This window comes from Notolepis coatsorum (genome assembly GCF_963971535.1).
Source record: "Notolepis coatsorum genome assembly, chromosome: 12".
In the NCBI taxonomy this organism is placed as follows: Eukaryota; Metazoa; Chordata; class Actinopteri; order Aulopiformes; family Paralepididae; genus Notolepis; species Notolepis coatsorum.
The window spans coordinates 23910858-23936761 of record NC_140176.1 but is presented as its reverse complement, the minus strand read 5'-3'; the positions used below and the strand labels follow the sequence as shown (position 1 = coordinate 23936761).

General features: G+C 42.3%; 1 protein-coding gene across 1 annotated transcript in view; it reads right to left on the bottom strand.

Annotated features, from left to right (window-relative positions):
* snx7 (sorting nexin 7) overlaps window positions 1–17078 on the bottom strand; it is a 70812-nt gene extending 53734 nt beyond the window's left edge. The window contains exons 1-4 of the mRNA XM_084326310.1: window positions 16816–17078; window positions 8493–8693; window positions 7414–7524; window positions 6334–6498 (exon numbers count right to left, since the gene is read on the bottom strand). Coding sequence (XP_084182436.1) covers window positions 6334–6498; window positions 7414–7524; window positions 8493–8693; window positions 16816–16953 — 615 coding nt within the window. The 5' untranslated portion in view covers window positions 16954–17078. The remainder of the gene's footprint in view (window positions 1–6333; window positions 6499–7413; window positions 7525–8492; window positions 8694–16815) is intronic.
* Between the last annotated feature and the right edge of the window lie 8826 nt (window positions 17079–25904).

The following is a 25904-nucleotide window of genomic DNA, read 5'->3' as shown; positions in this document are numbered from 1 at the left end:
AAATGAGGAGGAACCCAAATATGATAGCGGGATATATCATTATAATCTGTGACATATACCTTATCCTGTTTGCGGTGTTGGGTTTTGTGGTCTGTGTAAGCTATGTTTCCATAGTAATATACCGTAATTCCTCTAATAGTGACCCGGGCTTGTATTTGCTTAAACTGTAGCGGGTACCAGGCTTTTATTAGGAGGAGGCATGTATAAGAGAGAGGCCTATATTTCGAATTTTCAGATCATAATGAATAAATCAACATTTTGTGTCAGTTTGAACCCAGTAAAATGTACTGGGTTCATTTATTGAAACCAAGTACTGTATGAAATAGTAAACAGTGCAATTACAGGTGGTCACTGGTCATTTCAACGTTTTCAAAGTGAAATCAAGTAACTTTACCTTAGCAGCTCAGTATATTAGTAACCCGGCTTGTATTAGGAGGTTGGCTTATAATTGCTTGGCTCAAGAGCGCACCCGGCCATTAATAGAGACCCGGTTTGTAATTGAATACCGGTCACTATTAGAGGAATTACGGTATACAAATATTGTAGACATTGTGTACAGTTTTTTTTCCGTCATCCATATTAGAGGACACAAATAACAATACGTTCTTAGCCAAGGTAGGAGTAGTTAGCTGGAATACTCACTGAGTCAGCTATAGGAAGGGGGGATCAGTGGTCTGGTAATCTGAAGGTTCCCGGTTTGATTCCACACTTAACCCCTAACTACTCCCGATGAGCAGGTTGGCACCGTGACCTGCACCGCCGTCGGTGTGTGAATGTGTGAGTGAGTGAGTGGGTGAATGTGGGACATATGTTGTAAAGCGCTTTGGATAAAAGTTCTACTGTATATAAATGCAGTCCATATGGGATCATTTGACCGCGATTGGAACAGAAGTGGTTCTTAATACTGGAATGAACTCCAGTTAACCTGAAGTACTTCAGAGCGAGAGTCCCCTGCTTCTGCTTCCATTCCGTTCACTGTGATCCTCGTCTGTGGCTTCTTTTTCTTTCCCAAACTAGACAGGGTTAGAGAGGTTGTGAGACCAGGTGCCTGTCGGGTGCTACAGTGGAGGGCATACACGGTGTGCTACCACGCTTCTGCTGCCCGATGTCCCTCACGTCGAGTCTCTGATGATACACGTCGGAGCAAATGACATTAAAGCAGAAAGATCTGAACAGTTAAAGAAGGACTTCGGCCTCCTCTTTGAGACCCTCCGGAACACTGGTCATCATTATCTCACGTCCACTGCCCTTTTCTGCTACATTTGGGGATATGAAATGCAGTTGCCTCCACCTGTGGCTAAAGGTTTACTGCATGTACTGGAAGATTCCTTACATTGACAAGTTGTATCTATTTGACGACAGACAAGCTCCGTTTAAATGGGATGGGGTTCATCTAAATAAATTGTCAGATTTTGGAACCCACTGAGACGTTTGGAATTGATGCTTTTAATCATCCAAGGTTGAACAATATACTACTCCTCCTATCATTCCTACTTGAATCACTGTTACATCGTTAAAATCGTACCGTTATTGCCTCTAACTTACAATCCCCCTACAGCATTCTATCACAAATTCTCAGACTCAAAACTCTCTATTTAACCCACGTACCTTTAAAAAAGGGACACAACAACATTATAGGAAATGTGCTCACCGTCTTCTCCAGAGTCCGAAAAGAAGATTAGATACCTATTTTCTCTCTGTGTGTTCAGTAGAAAGCTATCCGGCTGCAAGGAAGCCTAGCTTAGCACAAATGAATGGAGGCGGATAAGGACCAGCTAGCTTTTTGTTTTAAGCTAAGCTAGTGGTCCGAATCCGCTTCTACTGAATGCACAGAGAGGACATTGGTATCTATCTTCTACTCTGAGAATAATCACAGACTTAATAATACACTTCAATGTTAAAAGCTTACATCAGTTATACACACTGATCCTGATGTCTGATGAATGGCCTTGAGCTCAGAAAAAAGTTCTGGGAGGAGGGGTGGTAATTTATGTTGAATCAGGTTTCTCTGTACAGTCACCGCACCAAGATGTTTTGCATGTCTTTCACTGAAGGTTCAGTTAGGACATAACTCAGTAATTGTGGTAGGGATCTATATGGACCACCATCTGCTGATTCAGGTTCCATTGACACAATAGCTGATCTACTTTCTCAGTATTCCGACGCTGAATGGGTTGTTGTGGGTGACTTTAATCTGAACTGGCTGAATGTTACATCTGATTATCTCAAGGAGGTCAGTGGTGCCCTCGATGTATCCCTGCTGAGAACAGAACCCATTGGGCCAATTTAAAAAAATTGCTCTAGCAATGCCAGACAGAGGGAGAGAGAGATGTCTCATTTATTTTGCAACCCGTTTGATTGATTTTTATTGTAGAGTAAAAGCATCCAAGGGATAACAACATGAGAAAGTGCAAGCACTTATTTCCATCATGGTCCCTGATTGTGTACATGGACAGACATCATAATAAAACATAGAACTTCCCCATAAAACATGATTATAAAACATAGAACATCCCCATAAAACATTAACCTATATTAAACTCCTACACATTATACTAACAAGAGACTATAGTCCTACCCTCTCCTTCCTAGATGTGGCTACAACACCATTACACAGCTAGCCGTTTCTTTGTGGCACGTCTAAAGCTTCCTCCCTCTTCTATGCTTTTCAGCCACGTTGCTTTCTAGTAACAATTTATAATTAAACCAGTTATGATTCCTGCTAGTGCTGTCAGGCGATTAAAATAATTAATCTAATTAATTACAGGATTTGTAATTAATTAATCTAATTAATAGCATTTTAATCGCATAACCATTTTAGGCCTGATATTCTATAATCATATTTCAAATTACATGTGTCCAGATGGTAGAATTCAGTACTGTATCTACAAAACCTTAATCATCTTCCCTTTATTCATTTGCTTAGATTTTTCAGGTCTGGTCAATTTTATCATGGTGTTATTCACAGTCAAAGATACAAAACAATTTAATTGATATTCTCATTTGGTTCGTTACAATTTACTCAAGCCTAGTAACAGACACAGTATTTCTGACACTGGGAATACATTCCCTGAGATCCATAGATGTCCCTAGAATCAGATAGCAAATGGACCATTTAAAAAAAAAAAAAATCTGTAAATGTTTATTCTATGTTCTTATGGAATGAATGAGATAAAAAAAAAAAAATAATAATTTGCGTTAATTTTTATAACGCAATAATTTGCTGTATAATTAATTAATCTAATTAACGCGATAAACTGACAGCCCTAATTCCTGCATAAGGCAGCAACAGTGCTTCAGAGACAGGGAGAGATTAAAGGAGACGGCTGAGAAAGGGGCAAGTGGCTGCGCTCATCTATATGTTTTCCCATGTTATCAGCCTAAGACTGTTATTGTCCCTCAAGTAACACAGAACAAATGATGCTTGGTGTTAACTCATAAAGGAAACAACATGTTGCTTATTATACAGGACGGGTGGCGACCTTCCCTCTCCTCTGAGCGCATGGACAGCCTCCTCTGTACTTTGTGTCAGAATGGAACGTCCATCACCTCCTTCGTGTTCAATATCTTTATTGAACACAATTACGAGGAATCTCGTCCTACAGTATAGCCTACCCATCCTTAGGTAATTATGGTTTAACGGTCTGGTTATTTGCGCCAGGGTTATTCGTGATGCAATGTTAAGTGTGCAGATGCAAAACGGGACCCAGTGAAAGCCCGTGAAAAAAGTAGGGCGGGCCAAAGAGCCAGACAGGAGGACAGGGATTCGCTGATATTGACGTTTGAACCAGCAATTCGGAGTGTGATTGGATGGCTGATGAAATGAGAGATGACTTTTGTCAGGGTCTTCCAGCTCGTCCAGCGACCTTTGAGATAGACTGATGGATGGAAAAGACACGGTTGCCCACCTCGGCTCTAGGTCTACCCTAATTGATCTCATCTTTTCCAATCGGGTTGACTCAATTATTGCCTGCGGTGTCTTCGAGCTAGCAATTTGTGATCATTGCCATATTGCATGTATCAGAAATATTAAAAGAAGAAAGAAATCGCACACAGTTACAAAGAGAAACATAAGACATTTTAGTGACCAAGCCTTTGTAACTGATGTTTTCCATAGAGACATGCACTGTACATCTGAAATACCAGATACTGTACATCTGAAATACCAGATTTTGAAATGGCACTGGACTTTTTTTCACAACCACCTTTCTATCCGTCATGAACAAACAAGCACCATTCAAAAAGCTTAGAATAAAATACATCTAATAATTATTTAGACCGAATTACTAGCTCCTATTAAAACCCTGTAAAGGTTTGGGAAAGCAGTAAACTCAAACAGAAACAAAAGCACTAATTCCCTACCTACACATTAAATATGGTGTTTGAATTATGAACAGAAAGAATGAAGGTACGCCTGGTTTTCAATGAAGACTTTGCTGATGCTGGGCATTTATGTGAAAAGGAATACACAAGGCCCATTATTATTGGTGATGGTTGTGTGTTGAACCACGTGTATCAGTTTGCTTTTCAACCCTTCTCTCCTAATGATGTATCTGAAGCACCGCAAGCCATTGATACCAGGAGTTTAACTATAGAGGACACATTGGGTCCTTTTTTGTTTCCAGAGCAATTAACACATAATTTAATATTTTCATCTCAACAGGCATATTCCCTAGTGTTTGGAAATTGGTCCATGAGATTCCATTACATAAAGGAGGCGATAGAGATTATTTGAATAATTACCGTCCAATCTCCAAATTACCCTGCTTAGCTAAAATCCTGGGTAAACAACCGATTCAAGTAATTTCTTTCAAGTCACTTGGTATTAAGTCTGCAACACTCTGGAGAGCTGGAGAGCTAATCACAGCACAATTTGTTGTTACATTAGTTACACGTAATGCATTATCTGCTCTAGACAATAAGAAGCACTGTGCTGCCCTATTTTACATTTAAATACCATATAGACAATCAGCAAACTGTGCCAAACAGAAACAGAACCAGCTTCCCTATGATTAGTAGGACAAGGATTGTTGAAGCAGTTTTTCTATCATTGTTGGATTATGGAGATGTCATTTATAGAAATGCTGCTCCTTCCACTCTTAAACCCCTAGACACGGCCCATCACTCCGCTCTCAGATATATTAATGCCGGTTGCTATGGTACTCACCATTGCATCCTGTATAATAAAGTGTGTCTTCTCTGGTAGAGAGGCAAAATAAACATTGCTACTGTATCTGTTTATAAGGCCATTGTTGGAAAGCTACCACCTTATATTGCAATGATGCTGGACTGGAACTTTGAACCCTATCTAACTTGCTGTAATGAGGTCAGCCTTTTATTTTAGTGTCCTTGGTACAGTACTGGGCATGATCTTCAGCACACACTAAATTTGTCTCAATTTGTAACTGTTTTAAGTGATTTGATCTGTGTTTTGTCTGTATTGTATTGTATTTATTTGATCACTGGTTAATGTAATGTCAGCATCATTGAAAATGAAGGCTACCCTCAATGTATTCCCGAGAATTAAATAAACGTTGAATTAATTAATAATAATTTAAAATAAATCTGGCCTCATGTTTTTTTTTTTTTTTAACTGTATCTCAGTCATTTGAGTGCAGTTTGATGACCTTTTGCTGTGTGGTGTTTAAATGTGTTTTACAAGCCTCTGAGGCGTAGTTATGGACTCCATGTAGAAATGGACTGCATTTATATAGGGCTTTTATCCAAAGCAATCGTTTTACAACGTATGTCATGTAACACACACATGCACACACACTCTGACAGAGGCAACCATGCAGGTGCCAATCTGCTCGCCAGGAGCAGTTAAGGCGTAAGTAAGTGCCTTGCTCAAAAACACAAAGACAGGTTGCCAGGAGGCGTCTAGTTTTTTACCATTTCCAGTTCCGCGTTCGCATTCTGCGATCTGATTGGCCACTGACGTTTCTGGTCATGTGACATGTGCGCCCAATCGCGTGACGCCTGTATCTGCGCCCATTTCCGCCTCGAACAGCCTGCAAACTACCTAACGCCTAGTTTATTACTGGTTAAGCTTAGGCGACTCTTTCAAAGTTGGTTAAGGTTAGAGTTTGGAATCAGGGCTGGTGTTCTATCGCCCTGCTCTAAGACAAACTCAGTCTAACCTTAACCAACTTCGAAAGAGTGCCTAAGCTTAACCGGTGATAGAAACAGGCGTCACACAATTGGTGCAGATGTCACACGACCAGAAACGTCAGTGGCCAATCAGATCGCAGAACTGGGTTGGTAAAAAACTAGACGCTGCCAGGAGTAGTACGCATGTGGGTATGTGTACACTGAGAGTGGAGTGTTTCTTACATTGGGGTCCGCGGTGAGGAAGACTTTGAAGTGCTCGCTGCAGGAGAAGACGGGGTGTTCCGAGACCCTGGTGAGGAAGCCATGGAGGGCTTTCCTTCGCGTCTCAATGAAGTCCCCGTTGAAGCGCTCCACCATGCCCTTCATGACGAACTTCTCTGGCAGGGGCTGAGCAGAACAACAGAGTTTTATTAATCCATTCATCCATGTATCAGATACAGATTTACTTTTGTATATATTAGGGCTGTCCCAGACTAAGGATTTGGATAGTCGACAATGATTGGCCAAAATTTGCCGTTAGTCGACTATTAGTAGACTAAAAAAAATTAATAATAATAAAGTATAATATTATTATTATTTTTTTTTTTTATCATTCCATTTGGGCTGTGGGGGGTGCTTAATGTCTGAAGGAGTCGACTGAAGGCTTCTTGTCCTCTGCAAAAGCATGCAATTGGTCCACTGATGGATACATCTTGATATTTGTCTAGTCTAGTGTGTTCATTAGATGGGTGAAATCCTTTTTCAGTGCCTCTGTGCCTGTTTTCTTAGGCAATTAGCCTCTGGTATGCGTGCCATTAGCGTTAGCCACGCTTCTAGGCCTCTTTTCTTTTGGAAAGAATGATAAAAAAATATATATATACTTTTATTTTTTTGTATTCGACTAAGAGGTTGGCAGTCGACAACGGCTCCTTTCGACCGATTAGTCGACTAATAGGGGTCAGCCCTAGTATATATACATGTATATATTATATATATATATATATATAAAATGTACCTGTATAGCTCAAAAAGATGTCAAGTACACACAAATACATCTCCGGAGCCAGATACATAAATTAAACAAAAATATATTTAAAGAAATTCCCACATTACATAAATATATAGGTAGAAAACAGTAACACTAATACTAGTCCCTAGGTCTTACTAGGCTTCAGGGAGGGATACTCCGCTAGTCTGGCAGGGAACAGACATCAGGTCTTACTAGGCTTCAGGGAGGGCTACTCCGCTAGTCTGGCAGAGAACAGACATCAGGTCTTACTAGGCTTCAGGGAGGGCTACTAGAAGAGGAGAGCTGGGACCTACATGTACGATGAGTGTCGGGTGGGCCTCCTCCAGCTTGCCTTTGAGCCACAGGAAGTCCTGGTAGCGCCTGCGCACCTCGTACTCACTGGAGTCAAACTCACTGCGTGTGGTCTGGAGGGGAGAGAGAGAGACGACAGGAGAGAGGATGGAATGGACTGTTAGTTCAACTAAGGTTAGATTGCACTACAACTTAGTGCCATTGCCCTCGGGTTATATGAAATACTGCCTGCCAAACACACACAGTACACACACCCACATATATACACTAGGGATGGGCACGAGTAATGTTTTCCCAGATTCCCAGTAATTGTTTAGGGAAATCTGTTTTTTAGAGTGCATCCTAAAATGCATGGCAGCGTCACACACAAACACGCTACCAATTTTATTATGTCTCGCTCCGCCAACATAGCAATGTACAGCAATATACCCGATGCTAAATGCATATTGTCAGTCAAAAACAGTCACTTACCATTTGTAATACATTACCCCCACTCTGTCGCGCCACACACACCTCCGAACGGGAGAGTGATAGAAAGAAAAAAAGAGAGAGGGAGGAAGGGTGCCCCCCCCCCCCCCCACAAGCTGCCGCGCGAGAGGCAGAGAAAAAAAAGAACGTCTCTCTCTCTCTCTCTCTCTCTCTCCCTCTCTCTCCCTCTCTCTCTCTCTCTCCCTCCCTCTCCCTCTCCCTCTCTCTCTCTATCTCTCTCTGTCTACCAGTCGCAGACTGTGTGGACTGACTATCACTCAAAGTGCTTATGGGCGGGGCCATAACAGCCTGAAATCTTGAAGCTGAAAAATGATGGTTTTGAGTACTTGATTAGAAATATAAAACAATGATTATTTTTGGAATAAACCTTACAGATGTCTTACATAGACTCACAGGAATTGTGTAAAGTTGCCCAAATAGTGCTAGGAATAGCAGTACATGTCCCCTTTAATACAATGTAACCAACACATGTTATTTGTTCGCACATGCACAACGTGAAACACACAGTACAAAAGCACAATTTCTTTCCGTCAAAATATCTGTTGTTCCTACAAGGCACAGACACGTTCACAACCACACCACCCTCCCTCACCTTCGTCAGTACTCTGTATGTGATGAAGGTCTCGATGGCGGTGACGTGACTCTCTGGTTTGTCAACGATGGTGAAGATGTCCTTGATGTCTGCCTCCCCCTGCCCTTCCTCTCCCTCCTCGAACCTGTACTGGTTGACCATGGAGCCAGGCGATGTGGCCGCAGGAGAGAGCATCGAGCTGCCGTCCGTCAGAGTGGTGTTCTGTAGCAAAGACACAGGGCATGGCTGTAGTTAAAGTGGTGTTCTGTAGCAAAGACACGGAGTATGGCTGTAGTTAAAGTGGTGTTCTGTAGCAAAGACACAGGGCATGGCTGTAGTTAAAGTGGTGTTCTGTAGCAAAGACACAGATCATGGCTGTAGTTAAAGTGGTGTTCTGTAGCAAAGACACAGGGCATGGCTGTAGTTAAAGTGGTGTTCTGTAGCAAAGACACAGAGTATGGCTGTAGTTAAAGTGGTGTTCTGCAGCAAAGACACAGGGCATGGCTGTAGTTAAAGTGGTGTTCTGCAGCAAAGACAGAGAGCATGGCTGTAGTTAAAGTGGTGTTCTGTAGCAAAGACAGAGAGCATGGCTGTAGTTAGCAGGGGGCGGAACTGGGGACAATTTCACAAACATTTAAATGTGAATGGACAATAGGAATATGAACACGAAAGGAGAAATTAATGGGAGCTTATTTGCTCACTAAGTACTAACTAAGTAAAGCTAATTTGCTTGGGATTTGTAAAAGCTAAACAAAGTCTCTTGGCGATCTTCTAGTGAGCGACACGTCCAGTAAAAAGGTTGCCGAGAGGTATCAAAGCCTCCTAATGGCAAAGACCTGGCACTCGTAGAAGAGAGGCTGGGCCTAAAAGAAAAAATTGTTTGTTTCCGGTTGCCGACCGACCCTGCCGATTTAGGTGCGACCCAATTTATTTTATGAGTAAAAAAAAGCAATTTTTTTTATTTTTATTTTTTTTACAATAAAGTTTCATAAAAATCTTAGTCAAACCTTTAGTATTATGGATATTAAACATGCTGGCAGAGTGCATGCATCCATGTTGTTGTGAACATTTTAATTAAATAAAGAAATTCCCTATCCATAGTCACCGTGGGAAAGAATAAATTTTTTTTTATTAAAAATAAAATAAAATAAATTCTCTACCTACCCATGGCCTTAATTAACTGACAACCAACAGGAAACAAACTATATTTTCTTTTATGCCCTGACAGTTCTATCAGTTGCTGTGGCACAAACTATTGACACCTAAAGTAAAAACCTTCACTTACTTAACCAAAGTCCTTAGAAAAACCAAGGAACTAGTCATTGATTTTAGGTAAAAGAGGTGAGAGGCCATCCCTTTAACGAAAGGTCAACAGGTGGAGATTGTCCAGTCATGTGGATGACCATCTGAACTGCAAAGATAACACCAGTGGCGTATTGAAGACGGCCCAGTCCGGGTTATTTTTCCATAGGAAACTTGAGTTACTTGACGCGAGTAGGAAACTTTTACATGCCTCAGTTGTATCAGAGCTTTCGGGCTATAGAGTCCATGCTGTGTCTTGCTGGGGGAGAAACATAGCAGCTGATGACAGAAATATGGTCAACCAACAGATTAAAAAAGCAGCCTCTATAATCTGCCTCACCGCAGATTCCTTATAGAAACAAGATGCAGATTGCAGACTGCACTGCAACATGGTGAACACCGTCTTCCTGGGACCAGTACACACTGTACACAGCACACAGCACACTTAGAAGTACCTCTAGTGATCGCCTAGTTGTGCCAATGTGTTTTACAGACTGCATAAGGTATTTTGTTCCCACAGCCTGTCAGGTTTGAAAAAGGATTTTGTGGTATTATTGTGAATCTGTGATATGTAGTGTTGAATTAACCTCTCACGCGTTCACGTCATTATGACAATGTGCTCCTTTCCTTTCCCGCTCACCAGTCATTTTGTCATGTGGGGTTAAGGGGGGAAATTGCGCCAAATTGCTAACCCTAAATGACCGGATGTTGCAGAGAGTGCACTGCAGAAAAAAACTGGAGACACAGGAGAAGCCAGAAAACAGGTCTATAGGGATGTACCAATGACTTTTTATTTTGTATTCGACATCGACATTATACAGTATTATGTTTTTCTCCACATCTAAAAGTCCAAGTATTAGCCAATGCCAAGTAGCTAAAATACCAATCTGATTTAGGCTAGCATTTCTACTGAATAATATAGGCTATAGACTCAGGACAAAAGATAGGCCTATAATCTAGGCCTATATAATGTTTCACTGTGAGCATGATCTAGGATCTAACGTCTATGTGTGGAAAACGGTGAAAGAGGGAAAAAAATGTTTCACAAGGACATGCCACAGGTGGCTCCAGCTATCGGATTTTAGTTCTGAAATAACCTATTTTAGCCTGACGTTTGTTCTGATATTCTATACCAGTAGGCAGTAGCTGTATCCGTCCATCCCTACCCACAGGACAGTGGACAGTGCCGGTTAGCCTTCGGGAGAGGTGTTAGATGCCAAGAACCTTGGTGTTGTCCTCGACGACCAGTTGAACTTCTCTGCTCACATCGCAGCGACAACCAGAACCTGCAGATTCCTCCTGAGCAACGTCAGAAGGATACGCCCCTTCCTGACAAAAGTAGCCACCCAACTCCTCGTCCAATCAACAGTCATCTCCCGCCTCGACTACTGCAACGCACTGCTAGCTGGCCTCCCGGCCACTGCCACCAAGCCTCTTCAACTCATTCAAAATGCAGCGGCCCGCCTGATCTCAAACCTACCGAAGTCAGCCCATGTCACCCCACTTCTTAGGGACCTGCACTGGCTCCCCATTGCTGCACGTATCCGCTTCAAGGCCCTCGACCTAGCATACCGTGCGGCAAAGGGAACCGCTCCCGCCTACCTCCGGTCAATGGTCTCTAACTACACACCCTCAAGACCCCTACGCTCTGCGTCTTCTGGCCGCCTCAGATCTACTCCTATCCAAGCTCCCGGAGGGTCATCAAAGAGAAGCCGCCTATTCTCAGTCCTTGCCCCACAATGGTGGAATGAACTACCCATCCCAGTTAGGACAGCCGAATCCCGTCCAATCTTTCGCCGTCGACTAAAGACTCACTTCTTCAACCATTATCTGAAATGATAAAAAAAAAAAAAAAAAAAAAAAAAAAAAAAAAAATCTAACCCCGACTAACCTTAATGTCATGCACTTGTCCTAATAAACTAACCTACACTGTAACACGCAACACTTTGATGAACATTGTTACTCAGCTGATAGAGTTATACCCTTCTTGCTGTCTTGTCGCACAGAACTTGTAAGTCGCTTTGGATAAAAGCGTCAGCTAAATGACTAAATGTAAATGTAAATGTAAATGAACAATGCCTAGGCTAACCGGCACTGTCCGCTTCCATTCATTGTGCTAAGCTAGTAGGGGTGGGAATCACCAGTTTCATCATGATACGATACGATATCGATTCTTTGGACAACGATACGATATTTGCCGATATCACAAAGTCTCTCACGATACAATACGATACGATTAGATTCAGGTGCCTGCGATCGATATGAGATGATATCATATGCCCATTTAACACAATCAGTTATGAGACTCGCCACAGGATTTTCAAAATAAGAGTATCGATATGAATCGATCTTATTACATCGCATCGATCCGATTCGATCGTTGATAATTACATCGATGTATCGATCTGGATCGATGTATCGTCCCACCCCTATAAGCTAGGCTAACATGCAGCCAGATAGCTTTCTACTGAACACACACAGAGGAAACTGGTATCTTCTTGTCTCTCTCTGGAGAAGACGGTATGCTAATGTTGGCGTGTTCCTTTAATAAAAAGGGAAATGCCACCCATTTTATAATTCAAGTTCGTTTAATTCACGTTATTCCTGTGCCCCAGCATGGTTATTTAATATGTGTGAACATGCTCCTCCACACGATCAGAGAGAGAACCCTTGAATCTCGGATGCCACATGGAGGTACTAGTACACCTGAGGCTGATCCAGGGTCAGTGAATGGTGTTCTGACTTTGTGGGCTCCAAATGATTGTGAGCTCTTAACACTTTGAATGCCACCCACGAGTTTTCTCGTGTTATTATTACCCCCCGGGTTGAATGCCCACTCACGAGAATATTCGTTTTTTCTATTTTTATAAATTTGTTTAGCTATCTGAAATCATATTTCATCAACCGAGTCGACCGTTGGAAATTCAGCTACCTCAGGCGCTCAGATGTGAAAAAAGCGCCCCCTATCGTCTCCCAGGTGGTAATTCACCCTTTTGGATTGAACTCAATGCAAATAAATGAGAAAAAAAAAACTGCACTCCACATTTTACTTCTCACTCATGTAACCGGGGTCTACCAGAGTTCACTCTGGAGCCTCGGAGCCGCAGGGAATATGTGTTTTACTGTATACACGGTGAATCAATAAAAATATCGATTTTTTTGAATGGCTATCAGGAATTGGAATAATCCATTTGGATACCATCTGATCTCAGGTAAGGAATCTATGTTACAAGTCTAAGGATAATCAGACTCGTTTTCACGGATATATAAGCTTTTATGTGATTATGTGATATTGCTGTTTCACTGTGCGCGCCGTCAGGAAATAGGAGAATCGATTTTCAGCGCGCGGCACGAGCGTGCATGCGTACACATCAGTGCATGTGAGCGGATCGGAGCGTGAGCGGCGCGGGGCGCGGAGCGGCCGGTTTTGACGTGAGCGAGGAGTGGGTTTTAAAATGAGTCGGCGCGACGTCCGGAGCGAGAGTTCTCCTCCGCTCCAATCCACTCCAGGCCGCTCACAGTGGTTTAACACTGATGTAATAATATACATGCAGTACAATGCCAAAGCAACAGATGGCGATGTACAAACATGAAGGCCATTTTCAACCAATGAGAAGGGTGAACCTGTGATATCATGTTCAGGCTTCACTCCTCCTCCTTCACTCACTCCTAGAAAAAGTATCGACGCCATTGTTGTTGACGTTAGCTTACATGCTAACGTTAATGGCAGCGACCATAGCATTGTGGCTCGGCTAGCCTATCATCGCTTAGTAGAGCTAGTGAATGGATAAACAACGTTATTTAACATTGCAGAATGGGTACAATTACAATGCGGCTCAATACAAACAATTGTTAAGGGGCCCAGGGGGTGTAGACTGTTGTAGTTTGAGCTAATTTACACCATGCTCCAAAAAGAAAAAAAAAAAAAACTGCCGAGCGATCTGGCGCGGGGAGCGGGGAGCGCTCGATTCAAGGTGAGCGGGGAGCGAGCGGAGAGCGACTTGGGGGCGGGGTCAACATGAGCGATTAGCGGAGCGGACCAAGCTTTATAGAGCGAAGAGCGGATTTCTCGGCCGCGCCGATCCGCTCACGTGGCCTGGTACAGATATACTATCGATCATCTAGCGTTTATTTGAAAACGATTCAGAAATAGGCCGACAAATGACAACGTTCTAGAATATTCCAGGAAAAGGCGATTATCAGGGAATCTCTTCTTTTTTCAGTGAAACCGAGTGCTTTTCAGAATGGTAGAAAACGGAAATGAAGCGATAAAAAAACAATCTGCCTTGACAATGTTGACTGGAAAACGAGCCTTTGATAAGCGACGGGCAGATTAGACACATAGCCATAATTTAAAACATAGATTAGGAGATATTAATGTTAACATTGAAGTGGCCTTGGGGGACCCTGATGTAAACAAGACGAAAGTCTTTCTCTGGTCTGCATCCCCTTAACAATTGTATGTATTGAGCTGTACTGTACTGTACCCATTCTGCAATCTGTTAATAAAGTTTTCAATCAATCAATCAATCAATTCAAGGGACTAATAAGGAATTAATCTTGGGCAGTCAAAGTGTTAACACTTTCAGTGCCTTTGATTAACATTGATTTACCCCGTTGAAAATGCCACCATCCACTTCAATGTTAGCGTTAAAAACGCCTAATCTATGTTTTAAATTATGGCTATGTGTCTAATCTGCCCGTCGCTTATCAATGACTCGTTTTCCAGTCGACATTGTCGATATCGGTTCATTTTCGTTTTATAGCATTTTGAAAAGCCCTCGTTTTCAAGGAAAATATAAAGATTCCATGATAAAAGACATTTACTGGAATATTCTAGAATACACAAAAACTGTCATTTTTCGGCCTATTTATGAATCGTTTTCAAATAAACGCTAGATTATCGATAGTATATGTGTACGTATGCACGCTAAGATGCAAGCTGAAAAATCGATTCTCTTATTTCCTCATCAGCGATCACAGCCAAACAGCCACATCACACATAGGGCAAAAGCTTATATCTCCGTGAAAACAGGTCTGATTATCCTAAGACTGGTAAAATAGATTCCTTACCTGAGATCAGATGTTATCTTATTTTATTTATATAAATAAATAAATAAATAAATAAATAAATAAATAAATAAAATAAATAAATAATAAAATGAAAATCCGTTTTTTTTTTTTATTATTATTATTGATACCCAATCCAGCTATTTTACTGATACCGGCGGCCGATACCGATACCAATATCGGATCGGTGCATCCCTATCCGTGATGCAGCTGGAGCACGGCTTGGTGGCCTGGATCAAGGACTACCTCACTGACAGACCGCAGTACGTCAGACTACAGGACAGTCAATCTGACGTACTGTACTGGTGAGCAACAACGGCGCCCCCCAAGGAACTGTGCTGTCACCCTTCCTCTTCACCCTCTATACCTCAGACTTCTGCCACAACTCAAGCGGGTGCCACCTGCAGAAGTTCTCTGATAAGCTACATCACCAATGACGATGAGGAGGAGTATAGAGCCCTGGTGCAGAGCTTTGTGGGGTGGAGCGACAGCAACCACCTCCAACTCAACACCAGTAAGACCAAGGAGCTGGTGGTGGACTTCCGGAGGGGCAAGAAGAAGACATTTTAAGGCCTAAAATTCTGATTATTAAATGTAAGACTTTGTAAGACCCCGCGGAAACCCTGTTGAGTTTTCAATGTTGGTTTAGAGACCTAGTAACAAGTGTAGAAAACCTCAGTTCTGTGTGAGAACTCCCAACTTCACATGTCAAGGCTCCTTACATGTCTCTACGGAGATGCCGGGGATTTTACATCCAGGTGACGTTACCCTCTTGATTTATAGTTTTAGGAGAGAGTGGTGCGTGTTTACAAATGGACTGAACAGTCCCGGGGCAAAAGGCATAGACTTATAAAGACGTGAATTCTTAAAAAACTGGTGCCATGCCTCCTTTTTAAACCATGCCGGGAAAGCGTAGAAGAGGCTACCCAGTGCCTGCTTTCAAAATGATTTAGATCAACTCATTAGCTGGATGCTATTTCCCTCATGTGACTCTGGGGTGTGTGTCTGTCTGTGTGACACATTTTGAAGGCCTGATAGCAGCATATGTCTGTACTCTGACTTCAGCATAACTTTCTGCTCACATTCAAATCATGTAGCTTATGCAAACAACGACGAACCAGCGTAAACTCTATGTAACCTTGATCCGCACAACGCTTCCACCATGGTCCTCCTATCATCAGGACTGTGTTTCCTGTCAAAACAACTGAGAAGCTACTGTAGTCAGCAGAATGCCCTGCACAACCCCTGACCCCCCCCCCCCGCCCCCCTCCCTGCTGCATCGCTTCGCTCTGGAAAACAATGGGGCCACAACAGAGCAGCAAGTTGCAACAATGTGACCAATCATTTTTAGTTCAGTTACTGTAACGTGTGATGTTGCAAAGTATCTAACTCAATAAAGAATATACAAAAGGAGAAGTCTGAGCCGCTGGCAAGCGATAAAAAATAATAAAACATTTGTCAATTGTAATTGGAAGTGACTTTGATCATAATAAGGTAACTATTACAACAACAACACCCACACGCCCTGTTCTTGGTTTGACAGGAGTTTGTTGGCGAGTATGTTGTTGTCAAAACATCCAAAACAACTTAACAGTTGTTTGTACATGATGACATATGACAGCACCTGATCCGGCGACCTTTGATACGGTCCGAAGTAGCGCTGCTTCACTGTATAGTCAAGATTTAAATCGGTTTTTGATGATGGACTAAAATAACGACAAGCTGTTATTTCAATAACACACAACGATGGTAACTATATTCCCTCATGATCTCGACTCTCGTCCAGTCGCTGCCACTGAATTCATCATCATAATAAGGAAGGAGTATCAGCGAAAGTTGTGCAGTGATCACTTTACAGCCAAAAGCAACCACCCGGTCCTAATCACTGTCCATTGTCTGTGTCAACTCATATCCACGTAGCAAAGTATCGCATTCAGACACTTAAGTTTTAGGCTTGTCTTTTTTGTTTTACCTTGCTGAAAACTTCTAGGTCGTCATCTTCATCTAGATCTAACATCTGCCCGGAGATCATGTCTGTCGGTACCGTTTGATTGTTGTTGTTGTTGTGGGAGACAACACGACCCGGCTCGCCGATTGTAGTTGCGCTCATCTTTGCACAGATTTGATGAAATATAGCGACGGTGAACACACCTCATCCGCGATCTGTGAGACAACTTAAAGGTGAACTAAACACAACTTGGGAGAGAGAGAGAGAGGCAGAGCGAAGAGCGCCCAGTGCGCAGAAACGGAAATATTGCTGACAGGAAAGAGGAGAGGAGGGCAAAATGCGAACGCGGAAGCAAACATGGGTTGGGATAAGAATTTAGGCGTCCCTCCCACTAGTTATGATTAAGCTGCCCTCCCACTAGTTATGATTCGTTCAGCTCCCTCCCACTAGTTATGATTCAGCTGCCTCCCACTAGTTATGATTCAGCTCCCACTAGTTATGATTCAGCTGCCTCCCACTAGTTATGATTCAGCTCCCACTAGTTATGATTCAGCTGCCTCCCACTAGTTATGATTCAGCTGCCTCCCACTAGTTATGATTCAGCTCCCTCTAGTTATGATTCAGCTGCCTCCCACTAGTTATGATTCAGCTCCCTCTAGTTATGATTCAGCTGCCTCCCACTAGTTATGATTCAGCTCCCTCTAGTTATGATTCACCTGCCTCCCACTAGTTATGATTCAGCTCCCACTAGTTATGATTCAGCTGTAGAGTAGTTTGCTGTCACCCGATATTATCGAAAAGAGAGAGGAGGAACCATTACAGTGAGTCGCAGGACTGAAAGAAAAAAATAAAAGCTTATTTGGACCAAAGCCTCCCCTCTGTTTTTATCTTAGGCTTATTGCACTCTTTCTTGTGCTCACTGTTCAAATGTGATCTGAATAGTGATATATTTTCTTTTTTTCTTTCTTTTATTCTTTATTATTATTATTGAATTTTTTCTTGTTTAAACTGTGGATTATTTGTTTCTTGTATATGGTATAAATTATTATTTTGTGTAAATTAGGTTGTATGCCGACCATCAAGTAAATACTTGTTTAGTTTAGGAATAAGGGGCAGGTAACTAAAATATGTATTCTTCTTCCTGCTCCTTTTGTCCATGGTATGATATTTATGATTGTGTATGAAGAACTCTGATTGTATTGATTCCATGTGGCAAATAAAACTCTGAATCTGAATATGAATCATATAGTTGTGTTAGTGACTGATGATTTTATTTAAATTATTTTATTCTATTATTTTATTTGTTTTCACTGTGGTACTTGGTGGTACTGCTGGTGGTACTTGAAAACATTTACAAAAAAGCAAAAAAAAATAAAAAATTTGCAGTCAGGCCACTGAACTTAGAAGCAGGCCAGGCCAGTGTTTCTGGTTGCGGCGGCGCGATAGTTAGATAACCTAAGTGGGGAACAACCAGGAGATCACTGTGACAGAGAGTAATGCAGTCTAAACAGTCATAAATCTTTAATTCAACTTCAGCCCTGACCATAACCATTTATTTTTTGATCTTATAAAAAATGAAATATTCCCATTTTTCTGAAAAGAGTTGGTGTTAAATCTGACATTACAAAAAATCCATCAAAATCTGTGTTGCTGCTAATCATTGACACATGCCCTGTAATAATCCCCCCCAGAAAAATTTACTTTGCATTTGATATATTGAAAATATTTAACTTTTTGTGTGTTCTTTTTAACAATAATTTGTAATGCCATCACACAAACTGGCATTTAAAGGGTAAACATTCAAAAATGTATTGAATATGTGTTTCAAAAATTCCTGCACCAGAATGCAGGAAATTAAGTTTTTGTAACAAAATAATTGTGTGTGTGTGTGTGTTTGTGTTTGTGTGTGTGTGTGTGTGTGTGTGTGTGTGTGTGTGTGTGTGTGTGTGTGAGTGTGTGTGTGTGTGTGTGTGAGTGAGAGAGAACGACAGACAATTGCTTGCTGTGTGAGAGATAGAGATAGAGAGAGAGAGAGAGAGAGAGAGAGAGAGAGAGAGAGAGAGAGAGAGAGAGAGAGAGAGAGAGAGAGAGAGAGAAGAATTAAGTACATTTGCTGAAATACAGTTGTTCTTAATTTTCTCACTTGCTATGTGAGAATGTTAGTTATTATGTTCTCAATGCCCCTTGCATTGTATGAGTTGTGTGGAAGCGTTTGCTAGTTCTAGTGCTATCCCTTTGTACATTGTGGCTGTGTCTGACTAAAGTTAACAATAAATAATGGTATTAGGAATACATTTGCCTCCTGCGTGAACTGTGCATAGCTGAATAGACTGTATTTTAACGCCGGTCATATGGTGGTACTTGGAGAGCCAGCTACGTTCTCAGGTGGTACTTGGTGTAAAACGTTTGAGAACCACTGGTGTAGTGCACCCTGTGCATTCGTGCTGTGTGAAGGGTGCTATATAAATAAAAGTCATTCATTCAGAGCCCCCACAGTACATTGCTATAATATTATGTCTGCTTGTGTCTACAGTATATCATAAAAATGTCTCCGTATTATACACTCCTACAGGAGCATCCATGGTGACTTCCGTGTGCCAGCAAAATACAGCATACACATTTAATTTTAAAGTAGTAGCATCAACTACACATGCAACTTCAAAGTGTAATTCATTTATGATGTAACGTATTTATCAGGGCACATGAGTTCCAGTCACTTTCAGCCTTGTCGACATAGTCAAAACTTCTGCCGCCTAAAGGATTACAAGCCGTATTCAAACAAGGTTATTGTCATTACCAGGAGGGGGAAAAGTGCAGGGTGACAAAGGAGAGCAGGGTTCTTTGCTCGCTGATGGAAAACTAATTTGCATAATAACACGATCATAATCTTTATTTACTGTGGCCCAGTAGACCTGCAGGCACAGTTCACCTCACCAACCACAAGATGTCACTGTTGCACAATGGATGCGCTTCCCTTTTAAAGGGGCATTTCATATACATTATTATGTATTCCCTTTCCTGGAGTGCTATCTGTCCATCCAGTTTTGGTTTGATTGGCAGAGTTTTGGAGAGATCTGCCATAGAGATGTCTGTCGTCACTCCAATACAATGGAGCTGGATGTCACTCGGTTTATAGCGCTCAAAACACAGAACAAATATATATTTGAAAACCTCATTCACCAACAGACTTACGACAAAAAGGGCTTTATCTTAGGGCCATTTGAGACCTTTTCGGGCAAGACATGAATATAGACAATATATTATAATATAATATTAATTATATATGTTTTATTGGGACGGTTGGTGAATCCCGAAATCGGCCCGAAAAGGTCTCAAATGGCCCTAAGAGAAAGCCCTTTTTGTCGTAAGTCCTTGGTGAATGAGACCCATGTTCTTTTTCCAGAAATCATGAGCTGGTTACTCAAGATAATTCACAGACAGTTTAACTTAGGAACTATTTTCTACCAAAGTACACCCCCCCATTATATATTATTTTATTGGTTGATGATGTAGGGATTTTTCAACTGAGAACAAACTCACACACACACACACTCACACCAATAACAAGGCTTCACTTCTATCGATTTGTCACAATAAAGCAATGCTGTGGATGATCACATTACGATATACTATCAACTGAACTGACGTCAAACTGTGCAGCATGCGTTCTTCTCAGTTATCAGTTCATGTGAAATGTTTTTACTCTCCAGCACAGTCACTATTGACGTGTCATCTTGTTGCTCGGTGGAACATCACCAATTATTCCTAATGGACACGAGATAATCCATACGTATCGATCAATTCTCTCTCTGCAGACACAATTACTGATATGCTCCAGTTGGGTAAAACAGCATTGCTGTGTTGCTTTGCTCTATTGTAACCGTGCTGTTCTGCCTGGAACACTTCCAACAACCGAGTGCTCGTGGGAAATGTTACCTTTAGGCCATTTATTGTAAAAAATGCACATGTGCACACACACGATTATCTACTCAAACACTCAAACAGGGTATCCCCCCCCCCCACTGTATTTCCTCCAAACACTCAGTGCCGAGGGCATTACAAACAATGTATCCCTCCACGTTTTTTGGCATTTTGCAATTCAAAATTATCCAAATACGGCTTGAGCAGGAATATGTGCCATTGAGCGAGTATAACGAAGGTGCCCGTACACTTCCTCTCCGCGTTTCATTAACGTACAGGAAGCTATTGAAATGCCGGCACCATTATCACATCTGGCCTTTTCCAGCAACCAGGACCTCTGCTACGCACGCACGCACATGCGCATTCATGCATGTGTGTGCGACGCGCGTGTGTGTGTGTGTGTGTGTGTGTGTGTGTCTGCGCTTGAGCATGCATGTCTGGCTAAATTGTGCATGCATGCTGTGAACATTTGAGTGTCTGCTCACATGTATGTTTCTCTGTGTGTGCGTGCACGCGTGTGTGTATATTGTGTGTGTGCGTTTCTCTGCATGTGTGCGTGCATGCCTGTGTGTGCGTGTGCACATATACACACACGTGTGTGTGTGTGTGTATCCCTCTATTCCGTTCCCCAGCCATTCAGATTAGAGTCTTCTATAATGGTTCTACAAAGGTCAGGGTTTTCAATGTGTGGAATCTAGAGGCGGTATGAAGCACAGGGACGCGGGGAAAGGTCACCGAGCGACGCAATCGCGTTATCTCCCTGCCATTTCATAGGAGTTTGTCTGTCCAATTGATTTTTAAAAATAAAGCTTCTCCTCCCAGGGGCTACACGTTCTTTTTTTCAGAGAACCGTCTCGTTGAATGAATTTTTTTTACCTCAAAGAACAGGCTCACGTGTGTGCATGTTTGTGCGTGCGCGTTACCCTTACATGTTTGTGTGCATGTGTGTTTTCAACTATTTAAATTAAATTAAAAAAAATTCCCTACATTTTTTACACTTTTTGCCTGCATCTAGTTCACATCTGTTTATCGCTATGTGCTAAAACATTAACAAAAATTATTTTATTTTTATTTTCTTACTTTAGAAATCAATTGCTTTCTCTTGCTGGAAAAAGTACCTAATCAGTGAGTCGCGTCACTCTACACTTGAAAAAATTCAAATCCAATACAAGTTGACTTTGAATGGATGGCTTAGAGTAGACGACAGAGTACAGCAACTTGCAATGGGCCTGGTCTACAAGATACACTATACGACCAAGGTACCCATGTACATGTCAAAATACTTCCCAAAGGTCCGTGAATACCACGATCACAACACCAGAGGGAGCTCCACAAATCATGTTAAACACAGATTCGGCTCAAACAAGGGACTAAACACGTTTAGCAATTATGCCACATCAATGTGGAACGCCCTACCCAAAGCTGTAAAGGAATGTGAATCACAACCCACCTACAAAACCACTCTCAAAAAACACCTATGGGAGACTGCAATTCGAAACTGGCCCCTGTAAATGTCCTAACCCAACCCCCTCCAATGTACAGTAAATGACCAAGCATGGTTTTGTCAATATTCCAATGTACAGTTTTGCTTGTACAGTTGTACAGTGTCCCCCACCCACCCACCCCTCCTACCCACCCCCCCCCCCCCCCACCCCAACCACCTCCAATGTACAGTCCCCCCCTCCCCCCCCACCCACTCAACCCCACCCCACCTACCCAACCTCCTCCAATGTACAGTTTCTACGTCAAATGTATATACTCTCTTTTCTGGACTCTTTTTGTATCACAAACAGTACTGTATTTGCAAATCTGGTATGTCATAAATGTATAGATGTAGCAGTACTGTCTATCTGTATGTCGTGTATGTCATATATGTTATGATGAATTGAAAATGGGGGACCCTTATGTAAACAAGACGAAAGTCTTTCTCTGGTCTTAATTGTATGTATTGAGCTGTACTGTACTGTACCCATTCTGCAATCTGTTAATAAAGTTTTCAATCAATCAATCAATCAACCACGCCCTCCAGTGCACACATATTTTAGGATGTCAATCAAATCCCACCCCACCCCAAAGGTCTGTTGCATTAGGAAAACACTGCAAATCGCGGAAGCTTGCAACGTTGCATGCATTTCCATGGATCTGTTAAGGACCCCTCCAGGACAGGCACGCGGCAGGACTGCCACCCTGGGCTGTATGTGGCAAACTGTGGTCACACATACAGTAGTAGTACATGGACATTTTGTGAGGGACCTTTAGTGGAATGTTTTGTAGGACATGCTGTTGCTTCTAGCGACATCTTTCTCTGCCCATCTCCCTTGACCCCCGTGTGGTGTTTGTGTTTGTGTCACTCAGCCGATGCTCACGGGTCTGGTGGACCCCCAGCATTATTGGGACTTGAAAACAATAAAGCCACAACAATTCATGTAAAAAAACTTAACAGATGTTAACTTTACCTCAATTAGAAGCAAGTACAGTATATACTGTATGGTTAATATTTGCCATCTGCTAAAGTGCTATTCGATTTTTGTGATAAAAACATGATGTCTGTAAAGAAAATATTATAATCCATTATAATCAAAACATGAATGGAATAATTCACCTTCCCTACTTTCTCCGTCTCCTGCCCCTCCCACACACCCCCCTCCCTCCCCTCGGTTTCCCTTACTTACTTCCCTGATTGTCTCCCCTACTGGCTTCTGTATTTGGTGTTTGTTACTCATGGTTTTATGTTCTTGTGTATTCATACTGTTCCTTGTTTCCCTATGGTTCTATGTTTCTCTGTTCTTTGTTTTGCCTATTGTCAGCGTCTTTGGGTCATTGAAAAGCGCTATACAAATAAAATGTATTGTTATTATTATGTTTATCTTGAAAGATATAAATTAAATAAAGTGGAGGCAGACGGTGAAGCTACATGGTGGACCTTTTTGTTTAATCTTTACCATATTTACTTGTTTTCACGTACAATGTCCACACTTTCACCACGTATGTATAAATGTGTAGGGGGGAGGAGGGCATTCTTTCCCTTATGAGTCATTCATATTTGTAGTGTAAGTTTCCAGAAATGTTTGGTTGATGGATTATCTTTGAGGCGATTTTAAGGAGGCTCGCCACTCTGGATTTTGCCTGAACCGTGATGCTGTTATACCAGACGATGATGCAGTACTGGAGAACACTCTGGATGGTAGAACAGTAGATGGTGCAGTACTGGAGAACACTCTGGATGGTAGAACAGTAGATGATGCAGTACTGGAGAACACTCTGGATGGTAGAACAGTAGATGATGCAGTACTGGAGAACACTCTGGATGGTAGAACAGTAGATGATGCAGTACTGGAGAACACTCTGGATGGTAGAACAGTAGATGATGCAGTACTGGACAATACTCTGGATGGTAGAACAGTAGATGATGCAGTACTGGAGAACACTCTGGATGGTAGAACAGTAGATGATGCAGTACTGGAGAACACTCTGGATGGTAGAACAGTAGATGATGCAGTACTGGAGAACACTCTGGATGGTAGAACAGTAGATGATGCAGTACTGGAGAACACTCTGGATGGTAGAACAGTAGATGATGCAGTACTGGAGAACACTCTGGATGGTAGAACAGTAGATGATGCAGTACTGGAGAACACTCTGGATGGTAGAACAGTAGATGATGCAGTACTGGAGAACACTCTGGATGGTAGAACAGTAGATGATGCAGTACTGGACAACACTCTGGATGGTAGAACAGTAGATGATGCAGTACTGGACAACACTCTGGATGGTAGAACAGTAGATGATGCAGTACTGGAGAACACTCTGGATGGTAGAACAGTAGATGATGCAGTACTGGAGAACACTCTGGATGGTAGAACAGTAGATGATGCAGTACTGGACAATACTCTGGATGGTAGAACAGTAGATGATGCAGTACTGGACAACACTCTGGATGGTAGAACAGTAGATGATGCAGTACTGGAGAACACTCTGGATGGTAGAACAGTACAGTAGATGATGCAGTACTGGAGAACACTCTGGATGGTAGTACAGTAGATGATGCAGTACTGGACAACACTCTGGATGGTAGAACAGTAGATGATGCAGTACTGGACAACACTCTGGATGGTAGAACAGTAGATGATGCAGTACTGGAGAACACTCTGGATGGTAGAACAGTAGAACAGGTTGAGGATGCTGTGGCTGGCACCATAGGACCTGAGCTATATGTATCGTCTTGCTTTTGGCATAACCTACAGTATACTAAGTGTGGCAAATGGCATTATCACAGCAGAGTCAAGGAAGCACCAAGGCTGATCGTTAGCTTCATTCCGGATCTTCAGAGCTCACTATGTGGCCAGGCACAAAATCCAGATGATGATTGTGACGTGAGTTTCTTTCCTGTCAGTCAAACAGGGGCAGAGCGTGAGTCCATGGTTGTGAGTCCATGGTAAACACACGCACGTGGAGGATGCCCATCCCTTTCCAAGGGCTTTTCACAGTATACCGACTGTCTGCATAATAGTTACCAGTGTAATAGTCGGCCAAGCCACTTACCCACTCCCTGTATACATCCGACGTCTATACAGTAGGCCTAAGAGTATGTCTTAAACGTTGGACGAGCTGGTATTAAACATACTCTTATGGTGTATTTTGACTCTACAAGAGTGCATCTGAAATGTTCCACCCCAAACGCACCCCGAGGCGGTGTTAAATGTCTTCATATAGACTCTGATTTCATCAATTGTGGCAGTGTCCCCCCCCCCCCCCCCCCCAACTACAGTAGAGCGACTCGAGCACAAAGGTATGTTTTTAATATGAACGAAACACTTGACTTGGTATCCCCCCCCCCCCCCCCCCCCAGCCTTGCATTAAGAACCCCTAACCAACACTTTACTCCGTGGCTCTCTCCCAAGTCGGGTCCGTGCTCTGCTCTCTCTGCTGCTGGCCAGCCACCATGCAGCCGCCACCAGCAGTGGAATAATGAGATCAGCCATGCCCCAGCCCCCCTCAACAATGGCTTACATAGATCGCTCTGTCAAATTGCATTTACACACTGTCACAGCCATTAGCGTGGCAACAGCCTTGAGTGTCTTCTCAATAAGAAAGAAAGAAGGGAGAGAGAGAGAGAGAGAGAGAGAGAGAGGAGAGGAGAGAGAGAGAGAGAGAGAGAGAGAGAGAGAGAGAGAGAGAGAGAGAGAGAGAGA